At 31.9% G+C, this 12,500-nt stretch overlaps 1 protein-coding gene across 3 annotated transcripts in view; it reads right to left on the minus strand.

Moving 5' to 3' along the window:
* Nucleotides 1-6,619, minus strand: part of LOC125046065 (probable G-protein coupled receptor AH9.1) — a 22,481-nt gene extending 15,862 nt beyond the window's left edge. For all 3 annotated transcript variants that reach the window (XR_007116619.1, XM_047643685.1, XM_047643686.1), the window contains exons 1-2: nucleotides 6,530-6,619; nucleotides 2,863-3,051 (exon numbers count right to left, since the gene is read on the minus strand). Coding sequence is in view for 2 of the 3 variants with exons in the window: in XM_047643685.1 (XP_047499641.1) it covers nucleotides 2,863-3,051; nucleotides 6,530-6,567 (227 nt within the window). In the remaining variant the exon portion in view is untranslated. The remainder of the gene's footprint in view (nucleotides 1-2,862; nucleotides 3,052-6,529) is intronic.
* Between the last annotated feature and the right edge of the window lie 5,881 nt (nucleotides 6,620-12,500).

Consider the following 12,500-nt stretch of genomic DNA (forward strand, 5'->3'; position numbering starts at 1 on the left):
GGAATGACTCTTTTCAGAACTGCTATTGAAACTTCAAGGAGGTATGCCAGGATTGGCTGTGAACTTGGCTTTCCTAGCAGCTACTTCTCGTCCATCAACATACATCTGTATAATACAGATGGTACACTTCTTCCCTTGGCTGTTGATCATGATTACGTCGATGAAGTTGCAAAGATCTTGAAAAGAGGAATTCGTGAAAAATGGCCATATACACCAGCCCTATTCAAAAATAAGGAGAAGCACAATTTCATTGCAGAAAAACTGTGTAATCTGAGTGTGAAAGATTTCATTTCCCAACATCTGACCACAGATATGAAATTTGCATACTTGGCCTATGATATGCATGAAATCGATATGTGGAAACCCAAAAGTTCATTAATACCTGGCCATAATCAAAACTGTGATAGACTGATTGGAGACATGAAAAAATGTGAAGACATAAACAGAACTGTTGTTGTAACAGAAACTAGAGAACGGCGCAGTCGGATATATGGCAATGTAAACAAAGGAGTAGAATGAAAATTATACTGTATGCAATATATAATGTTCCAAAGAAAATCATTACTAGAATCCTTTTCTTTTATAGCCTCTTGTTAAATAGAATATGTTACTTCAAATCATTTAAGCGAAGTGAGAAGTCCGAGAGCCAAATAATGCTCTCGGCGACCCAAGCCCGACTCGGTGGGAGAGAACACAAAGTAAAGAGAAGTCAAGCCTACTAATTGAAAAATTAGTCTTATGGCAATTACAGAACTTTGTATAATATTAATTTATAATAGAAATAATTTTGATGCAAAAATATTAAAGAAAAGTATAATATTGAGGTATGTTAAACATAAAATAGTTATACCGCCATCAGAAAACGAGTCGTTATTTGGCGTTCGAAGCGGTATCTAAATCATAATTTTATCAAAACTTTCAATTGAAAATAGAGAATGCGAGATATTCTTTGATTTTAATAAAAACTACATTTCCAAACTCAGAAAATTCATAGGCGCCTAATTCTTAACTTGCCCCCGGGATTCGAGCAAATTTTAGAAAATCGACAATTATTGAAACCCCCTAAATTTTGTACAAGGCGAAGCGCTAGAGCTAGTTGACAAGTGTATATACCTAGGGCAACTAGCAAAGAGGAAATTAGGCGACGCATTAGTCTAGGATGGAACGCCTTCGGCCGGCACAGTAGCATACTAAGAGGCTCCTTGCCAGTATGTTTAAAAAGAAAAGTCTTTAACAAAAGCGTTATCCCAATTATGACCTATGGATCAGAAATATGGACGACAATCAAATTACTGGAAAGGAAACTAATAAGTGCCCAAAGAGGGGTGGATAGATTGATGCTGTGAATTAGCCTAACAGATCGGAAGAGGGCGACGTGTATCAGGGAACAGACAAAAGTGGAGGATATACTCGGGAGCATCAAAAAAGAAAAAATGGTAATGGGCAGGCAATATATGTCGGAGACAGGACGACAGATGGACAAAGAAAGTAATAGACTGTGCTATAGATAACATAAAGAGCAATGACTGGACGGCGTGACGAAATAACGAAATATGGGGGCCAAGACTGGCAACAAAAAAACGCAAGCCAAAGTTGGATAAATTTAGGAGAGGTCTTCGTCCTGCAGTGGATTGACTCAGGCTGATGATGATCTATATATATGTGTCTATATATATATAAATATATATATATATATATATACATATATGTGTGTGTGTGTATGTGTCTATATATATATACATATATATATATATGTAATATATATGTATATATTTTTATATTTGTGTATATATACACCAATATATATACATGTTTTATATATATATATATATATATATATATATATATATATATGTATATATATGTGTGTGTGTGTGTGTGTGTGTTTGTGTGTGTGTTTGTGTGTGTGTGTGTGTGTGTGTATGTGTGTGTGTGTGTGTGTTTGTAAACATATCTGTAAATCAATAAATAAATTAAGGAATTAATGAATATGTGTGTATGTTTGTGTATATATACATATATATATATATATATATATATATATATATATATATATCCCAAATCCTACGGGCATGGCATGTACGTACATGCCATGTCCACTGTGAGTTTACTTCTTTAATTGTTTGTACACAGAGATGGCTGCACTTGTACTAAGTCACTAATGAGCCAATTACGTGTACTGCCTTTCTCGCCCGTTTACCCTTTTCTTTGATTTACGAAAATATTTTACGTTATCATATCTTGCTGTTACTAATGTTTATAACATTATAATAATTATAATGTCTATAATAAAAAAAAGTATCGATATTCATAGCATTAGTAAAAAGTACGTTTTTCCTGCCAATTCAAGGAAAGGTGAAATTAGGTAAGGTCAGGTCTACTAATTGACTCCATTGTGGCTAAGCACTAGCAGAGCCATCTATGAGACATTTCACAAAAAATAAGCATTTTCCCCGGCGGCATGTGGACACACACACACACACACACACACACACACACACACACACACACACACATATATATATATACACATATATATACATATGTGTGTGTGTGTGTGTGTGTGTGTGTGTATGAATATATACGTGTGTGTGTATCCATCCATACATACATATATGTGTATGTGTGTGTGTGTGTGTGTGAGAGAGAGAGAGAGAGAGAGAGAGAGAGAGAGAGAGAGAGAGAGAGAGAGAGAGAGAGAGAGGGAGAGAGAGAGAGAGAGAGAGAGAGAGAGAGAGAGAGAGAGAGAGAGAGAGAAAGAGAAAGAGAGAGAGAGAGAGAGAGAGAGAGAGAGAGAGAGAGAGAGAGAGAGAGAGAGAGAGAGAGAGCGAGAGCGCATGTGCCGATCGCACCCTTGCCGACCTGGGATTATTCGAGACGAGGAACCGGAGGAAGACCTTGCGGCAGGGGAGGCGCAGGCGCAGCGTGGACACCGCCGTCGGGTCTAGCTTGCCATTGTCCAAGTAGCCCTTGAAGAGCTTGAAGATGTTGGGGACGCACAGGGGCGCGGGCGTTGGGCGTAGGGTGGGCGCGGGCGTGGGGGGCGTAGGCCTAGAGAGAAGAAAAAAAGAATGTTTAGATTATATTGTTATTTAGGAGCTAATTATAGTTGATGTTTATAGAAATAGCACAAACAAAAGTCAAGATAGAGGTAGTATTTTTTTCATAATCAGTGAGCCATAGGCCATACTACATGTGTCATAAAGAACAATGTCACCCTGGGCAAAAAGACGTCACGTTGCAATATCAACAACTGGCACAAGCAAACACCCGTCTTTAGTACCAATTGCAGTTAATTGGGTATCTGCTAAGGACACGTGTTCCTCCAGGACGTGTCGTAAATAACAAATGTTGTCTTTCTCCTCCATCTACTTGCTCTCTTGTTCGGTTTCTCTTTTTTCTTCGTCTTCCTCTCCTCTCTCTCTTTCCTTGTGAGTACACGTAATTACCCTTTGTTTGCCTGAGAAGGGAGATTGTTTTCCCTACCATCACTTAGAGGCGCATGGTAAACAAACAATTTTTAACCTTTACACTGATACCATCACACTCATTAGCACTATCTTTATTGATATTGGGACCGAATGATAAACAGTACATAAAACAAAAGAGTTCGTGAAATAAGAGGGCAAGAAAAGGGAAACAAACAAACAAATACAGAGTGTATAATATACTGAATAGAAATTAATAAATTCACAATAAATATGTGTCTTTTCAATAGTTCATTCTCTTATTCGAACTACATGATGCGAGGTAGAAACTTTTTTCAGTATCTGTCCAATAAGCGGCGTTGGAAAAACTTTGTTTGGGAGAGGAGGAGGAGGGTTAGAAGGGAGAGAGAGAGAGAGAGAGAGAGAGAGAGAGAGAGAGAGAGAGAGAGAGAGAGAGAGAGAGAGAGAGAGAGAGAGAGAGAGAGAGAGAGAGAGAGAGAAAGAGAAAAACAAAGAAAGAGAGAGTAAGAAAGAGAAAAACAAAGAAAGAGAGAGAAAGAAAGATAAATAGATAGATAGATAGATTAGATAGATAGATAGAGAGAGAGAGATTGATATGGTAAGATTAAGAGAACAGCGTGCATGCCCTGCAAATATTCAGGGTAGAATGCCGAAGAGTCTATCGAAAGTGAATGTTTTCCTGTTTATGGACATTAATTCTACATGCCTGAGTGGAATTGATGTGCTTACATTATTTACATATCATCTGGTCCGTATTAAAAAATATATAACAAATCACATTGAAGGAAAGATCAGTGTCTGTAAAAAGATTTGTATAATCAATAATTACTATTCTCCGGAGTATTCGTGCATAAAACTAAAAGGTAAGATGCGAATCTCCATACAGTGAGTCAGTACCACTATGTATCACTATGTAGAAGGATTGATAATATTACGTCAGACGAAGTATGTGTTCCGCAATTTTTTCCATTAGCAAGCACCAGTTCTGCATCCTACAGCCAACACACAGCAACATCCTCAGAGTGAAGATATTGAGAGAGTAACCCTGCGCTTCTGCAAATTGTTATTGTTCCAGGTAATACATTTCAGCAGATATTTTGGAGACATGGGCCCAACTCCACCATTGCTTTTACAATGGTGGAGTTGCACGGTGATATTATCATAACGTTTGTTTACCTTATATTACCTTACCTTCCATATCTGATTCTTTGATAAACTACCATGGAAGTTTGCCAACCACATCACTCGTCGGTATGTTAGTTTTTTTTTTTTTTTTTTTTTTTTTTTTAACTGTGGACGAGAAACCTAAACACAACACGAGGCTTACACACATTCGTATATAAACACACAAGAAACATCCACACAGGCCCATATACATACATTCAAACATGAACTCCAATAAAACCATTCGAACAGAAACACACAAACCAAACAGAGTAGCAACCAAATAAACCAACAACAGATAATCAAATAAATAGATACAAAATATTTTAATTTTAGAACAAATGTCGATGATCCTGGACGAGAAACCTAAACACAACACGAGGCTTACACACATTCGTATATAAACACACAAGAAACATCCACACAGGCCCATATACATATATTCAAACATGAACTCCAATAAAACCATTCGAACAGAAACACACAAACCAAACAGAGTAGCAACCAAATAAACCAACAACGTATAATCAAATAAATAGATACACAATTTTTAGATTTTAGAACAAATGTCGATGATCCTTGTGAAACGCTCGTGCTTTGCTGCGTCGACGAGTCAATATCAAACAATGTTCCAACCTGTGCGGGGATTTGAAATGCTATAAGGAAGGCACATAGCTTATGGTGCGCGTGATTTTGTTTTCTATCTTGTTTATAGACTATGAAAGCAATACATCCAATTGATAATTGTTAAACACTAACCATTTCTAAATCAAATTATTCTCCTTCCTACAGTATAATTTGTCACAGCATTAACATCTCAGAAACTGAAGTTTATAATTAACATAAACTGAATATTCCTTACGACTACTAATAACAAATAAAAAAAAAAATAATAATAATTGTGGAAGTTTTACTTTGCTACGAATAATAGTAGTAATAATAATGATAATGATAATAATAATACTAAGAATAACAACAACAATAATAATAATAACATCAATAATGATAAAAATAGTAATGATAATAATAACAGTAATAATGATTCTACTACTAATGATGATAATGATAATAATAGCAATGATAATGGTAATAACAATAATGATAATAATGATAATAATAATAATAATAATAATAATAATAATAAATGATAATAATAATAATAATAATAATAGTAATGATGATATAATCACTACTAGTAATAATAATAATAATAATAATAATAATAATAATGACAATAATAATAATGATAATAATAATAATATTAATATTAATGATAATAATAATAATAATAATGATAATGACAATAATAATAACATTATTCTTGACAATAATAATTATAATAATAATAATAATAATAATAATAATAATAATAGTGTAGAAAAGGTATGAATGAGAATGAATATCATCACAATACAAAAGATGTATTTGACCGGTTTCGATTATATCTTCGTCAGATATACATGTCATGTATTTCTGACGAATATATAATCGAAACCGGTCAAATACATCTCTTGTATTGTGAAGATATTCATTCTCATATATACCCTTTCTACATTTGTCAACATGAATGCGGTTCAATAATAATAATAATAATAATAATAATAATAATAATAATAATAATAATAACAATAATAACAATGAAGATAACAATGAAAATGATGATAATAATAAAAATGATGAACTTATATAAATAATGATAACAATAACAATAATAACATTGACGGTAGTAGCAGCAACAAACACCATTTCACAAACTACAGACTCGCAAAATACACAATATACATCTAACACACACACACACACAAAAAATATTTTTTTCCCCATCACACTCGAAAAAATTATCAACAGTACAGCAAAGATTGAGTCCCAGTATGTTCCTTTTCCTGACGTGGCTGAAGGAGACGCCGACTACCCACCTGTGGAGCGAGATGCGGCCCCGGATAGTGTAAGACATGGTGCTGGGCTGAGGCTGAACGTCAGCGAGGCGGAGACGGGGGGGGGAGGGGGAGGCGCTCTCCACGGTCCTGCGTCGTGTGGGCGAAGGCGGGGGCGTGTCCTGTTGAAAGGTTTGCGTAGTTGCGTATAAGTATGTACATTACCCACAGATGACAAAGCTGTTTACGCATGTTTGATATATGCGTATTCTGTACAGAGAGAGAGTATGTAGAAACAAAGAGTGGGAAAGGAAGAGAGGGGAAGCATATAGGAGAGAGAGAGAGAGGAAGAAAGAAAGATAGATAGATAGATAGATAGAGAGAGCAAGAGAGAGAGAGAGAGAGAGAGAGAGAGAGAGAGAGAGAGAGAGAGAGAGAGAGAGAGAGAGAGAGAGAGAGAGAGAGAGAGAGAGATTGAGAGAGAGAGTGGAGGAGCCATAGGGGCATCGCGTTATATTGCTCATCCTACTACAATTTCTCATATATTCAGTCTACAATCAACGGACCCGCTAATAACGGACCGAGTGGTGATGAATAACCTACAACGGAAACCTGAAGCTCTCCGTGTCCATTGAGAGAAAGAAAGGTGTGAGATACTCAGTGATAGTGAAAAAGTAGCTGTGATGACGCGATGTGGCTACGGGAGTGAAATGCAGTAAGTGTCCTGATGTACTGGTAGTAAAGGGAAGAGAGGAGAGGAAGTTCCCGAATTTGGAGAAGTGATGGATAGCAGTAACGGGAAAAGAATTTAAAAGTTTCCTGTTATACACGTTTTGTCATTTTCTGAGGAAAAGTTGGAGAGAATAGACGGAAGGCAACATTTTGTGGATCGACGTGTAGCTTCATAAGTGTCACTGACCAGCACTGATTGTGTTGCTGATGACATGTGCGCGGCTATCACGTGTGACAGCTGATATGGAGCATTAATCACGTGAAAACTATTAATAATATGCATGACCTCTGCATTGCAATACTTCCTCCGGAAACGCTGTTGATTCTGCCTGTCGAAAACTTCCCCGAAAAACTACATTTCATCCTAACCTGTTTAAATTGTTTACAGAAATGTCCTCTTCCCTTGATATGACTCCTGCATCGCGACCAGCCAGGATCCCTAAAATACGGGCTTTGTTTATTCTTTAAAAGCTCATGAGATACCGTGATCTTGACCATGGAACCCCGAATAAGTGAGAAGTGTCGGTGATTCACGAACAAGCGGGCGACTTGCCCTGTCAGGATTCAGGATTTGTTTCTTATTCAATCCCCATCCTGTAAACTCCCCGCCCTCTCCATTTATAACGTCGTGCTGTAACCTTCGGACCGCTTTGCACTCGAGAGCAGCGTCAGCCATCATCACTTCGAATGTTTTGATGGCTTGCTATGGCGTTTGTATCACGTTCGCCGAGTGTTCTTGATGGATTGATTTTCTTAAGATTCCCCTTCTCAGAAAAGAAGTGGGGAGTTATGCATTGCCGAGGCTCTCTGCTTTGCATTCATCACAGCCCATGTTTTTTTAGTTAAAGAAATAGTCTTTACTTTTAGAGCTCACGCGAAATATAAATGGCTTCCTGTCACTTTTTCGAGCGTAGTTTGTATACAGTGGATTAGAGGAATTGCCAACTAAACCAACTTTTCTCTAATTTCTCCAAAATGTAACGCACTGATAACACACACATATTGCATATGATATGAATAATGAATTAGATAAACGGAATTCGGAAAGTAATACTGTGTTATTTACAGGCTAAGGCCCGGAACCTCCACAGCAGCAAGGAAGAGAAAGGAATAAATCTATATATGACAACTATACTCTATTTTTTATTGTTATTATTATTATTATTATTATTGTTATCATTATTTATCATTATCACTGATACGAGTGGTAGTATTAGTAAAATTAGTAGTACCATTATCATTATTATCATTATTATCATTGTTGTTGTTGTTGTTATCATTATTATTATTATCATTATTATTATTATTATTATCATTACTACTACTACTACTATTGTTATTATTATTATTATCATCATTATTATTATCATCATTATCATTATTATTATTATTACTACTATTACTACTACTACTATTGTTATTATCATCATTATCATCATTATTATCATCATTATTATTATCATCATTATTATTATCATTGTCATTATTATTACTGTAATTATTATTATTATTATTATTATCATTATCATTATCATTATTATCATTATATTATTATCATTATTATTATTATTATTATTGTTATCATTATTATTATTATTATTAATATTATTGTCGTTATTATCATTATTGTTCTTATTAGTAGTAGTAGTATCCTTTCATCATCATAATTATCATTATTATCAATGATAACATCTACGTTATCATTATTGTTGCTATCATCATTATCATTATTATTATTATTATTATTATTATTATTATTATTATTATTATTATTATTATTATTGTTATTATTATTATTATCATTATTATTGTTATTAATGGTATTACTGTTGTTACTGTTATCATCATCTTGATTGTCATTGTTATAGTCATTATCATTGTTATTATTATTATTATTATTATTATTATTATTATTATTGTTGTTATTATTATTATCATTATCATCATTATCAGTATCATTATAATTTATATTATTATTATTATTATTATTATTATTATTATCATTTCTATTATTATTATTATTATCTTTTTCATCATTTTATAATTATTATCATTATTACGTTTTTTATTATCATCATTATTGTAATTATAATCTTCATCATTATTATTATTATAATTACTAATATTATCATTATTATGATAATCATTATTACAATTATTGTTGTTATTATTATTAGCATTATTATTATTATTATTACTATTAGCATTATTATTACTATTATTATTATTACTATCATTATAATTATAATTATTATATTTTTTATTGTTATTATTATCAATATTATTGTTAATATTATTATCATTATTCTTATTACCATAATTATTTTTATCATTATTGTATCTGTTGTTGTTGTTATTATAATCATTAGTATCAGCATTATCAGTCATTGTTATCATTATTGTTATTGTTATCATTGTTGTTAATACTATTATTGTTATTATATCTATTATCATCATTAGCATTATTGTATTTTTTATTATCATTACTACAATCATCATCATCCTTATCACTATTTTTACCATTATATTACAATTATCATAATTATCATTACTATTATTTTTTATTATTATTATCAATATTATTATTACTATTATTATAATAATAATAATAATAATTATTATTATTATTATTATTATTATTATTATTACTATTATTATTATTATTATTATCATCATTTTTACTAATTTTACTATTGCTATTTATTATTATTTTTATTGTTGTTGTTGTTGTAGTTCTTAATTTTATTACGATTATTATGTTTCATTACTGTTAATATTATCATCATTATTATTATCTTTATTATTATCATCATTTTTCTTATTATCATTACCATCATTGTTGTCATTATTTTCATTGTTACCATCATTGTAAGCATTATTATTAGCATCGCCATTGTTATCATTACTTCATATTATTACTAAATCATTTTGTCATTATTATCTTTATTATCCTTCTGATTATCTGTTAATAAACGTTAACATCTCTGTCACTATCTTTATCGTTGTATCATTACTTTAACATTTATTTTTTTTCATTATTATCTTTACTATTTTCATCTCCATTATCATTATCTTATAGATGTTATCATTGCTACTTTTTGTTATCTTGGCAATTTTATTGTTATCGTTATTGTAAAGATACCCGAGATATCGTTAACAGTTTCATCACTATTCCTATTGTCATAACCCTTAATGTTATTATCATTGTCATTATCATAAGTGAAATGATGATCAGCTTTATACTTATTATGTCCATCGTAATGTTTTTTTTTTTTTTTTTTTTTTTTTTTTTTTAACCACGTTTATAAAGTTAACAGAGATGTTTTGTTGTTGTCCATGTTATTGTTTTTTTTGGTTTTTTGGTTTTTTTGAAAGGAGAATCTCTTCGTGATAAGAGAAATAAAATGAAAAAAAGAAAAATTAACTCTTCCCTTTTTTATTCCTATTTTTTCTATTTTTTATCACGAATTCCTTCACTCTCTACTTAAAGTACTTTTAATCCTTCCTCCTGTAAATTAATAAAGATAAAGACATTCAAACAAACAAACACCACACCCAACCACATAAGAATCCAGAAACAAATAGATAAACAAGAGAACAAAAACATCAGAAAAAAAACATTAAGGAAAAAAACAGGGGGGATAACTGCGTAATGTTTATGTCCTGTTGACGGTGTTCCTGTAATGTTTATGTCGGAAGATTTATGAAGTCATCGTGTTTTGCCGGGTAGTTTAGGTTTATTTATGGCTAGTTGTGGGCTGTCAATAGGTCGTCATGTAATGAGCACAAGGGATGTGAAGTTAGAATGACCCAAAAATTCGTCTTGAAACCACCCTGTATATACCTCACTTGGTCTTTATGCATATGCATTACTCATATATACCTCAGTTTTTTTTTTTTTTGTCTGTAGCTATGTAAGATAGAAGTACTTAATTATTTTATAGAAAGATGACACTTTATTTTAATAGTTTTATATAAAGTTTATATATTTCTATATTATCTTTTTTTATTAAGATTAGGAAATTGTAAAGTATAATAGTCTACCCTACAAAGTACTGTTTTTTTGTTACCCCACCATACATTCTCTTTATTTAAAGGGTACACTGTTATATGTCAATAGTACCGTTAAATTAAGGTTGTATAATTGATATTTTGATTAAGAAAACCATGTGTACTATCTTTGTTATTGAGTAAATTCAATTAAGTTCTAAAAAATATGCATGTATAGGTTAAGAAGAACTATATGTTTGTACTATATGTGATCTGAGTAGACTTTAAATTTTGAAATATATACAGTACTAAAGCCTGATACTATTGCTATAACCATAGAGAGAGAGAGAGAAAGAGATCAGAGAAGAGTGCCATACAACAGCCTGAAAGTCTTTTAGATTATCATGAAATATGCGAGGTAAGAAAGAATGTTCAACTGTAATTATATAATTAATAAAGTCATAAGATACTATATATTGGAATTATAGAACAAAAGAAAGTAAATATTTGAGATCAAACTAGAAATTAGAGATAAATAGTATGTCTTCTTCGCAGCTGGAGGCTGGCACATGGCACTGAACAACATCCCGATGTGTCTCTCTCATTATTATTAAGAATTTAAAACCCATTCAAAGCGTAAGTGTTCTGAACATTTATAATTGTATACTATTGAAATGATGTTCAGTCAAAATTTACTAGAATGTGCATACAATTACTCAGATCATGTATAATAACATAAATGTTATACGTAATTTGTTTGTTTGCAATATATATTTTGTTCTTTTAAGAAATGACATATTTAGATTTATAACATTATATCGTTTTATCATTCCTAAACTAGAATATTGTTTCTTTTCTAGGAATGAGTTTATTTTTTTGGTTTAATTTTTGGTTTATTGTTTAGTTTAATGTTTATTGTTTAGTTTATTTTTTTGGTTTATTCTTTTGTTTATTTTTTAGTTTATTTTGTTAGTTTATATTTTTAGTTTTTTTATGGTTTTGCTGAAGATTGGATTCCTGGTGCTGTGCACAATAATAGGAAAGAAAATATCTTTTGGGAGCCCAGGAGAAGATAGCTGAGAAGACCAACTAGTGACAAGTTGGAGTAGCTGAATATTTTGGTAAATGTATGTTTATATTATTGTAAAAGTGTAATGATTTATGATTCCTAATGTTAACTAAAATTTGTAAGCTTATTAAGTGTTTTGATATTACCCCTTCTCTCAGTTACCTCTAAGGTTGAAATTAGATCATAATACCCTGTATGATTAATCCTCTTTTATGGTGTGTG

Source organism: Penaeus chinensis, chromosome 38 (genome assembly GCF_019202785.1).
Source record: "Penaeus chinensis breed Huanghai No. 1 chromosome 38, ASM1920278v2, whole genome shotgun sequence".
NCBI classification, from domain to species: domain Eukaryota; kingdom Metazoa; phylum Arthropoda; class Malacostraca; order Decapoda; family Penaeidae; genus Penaeus; species Penaeus chinensis.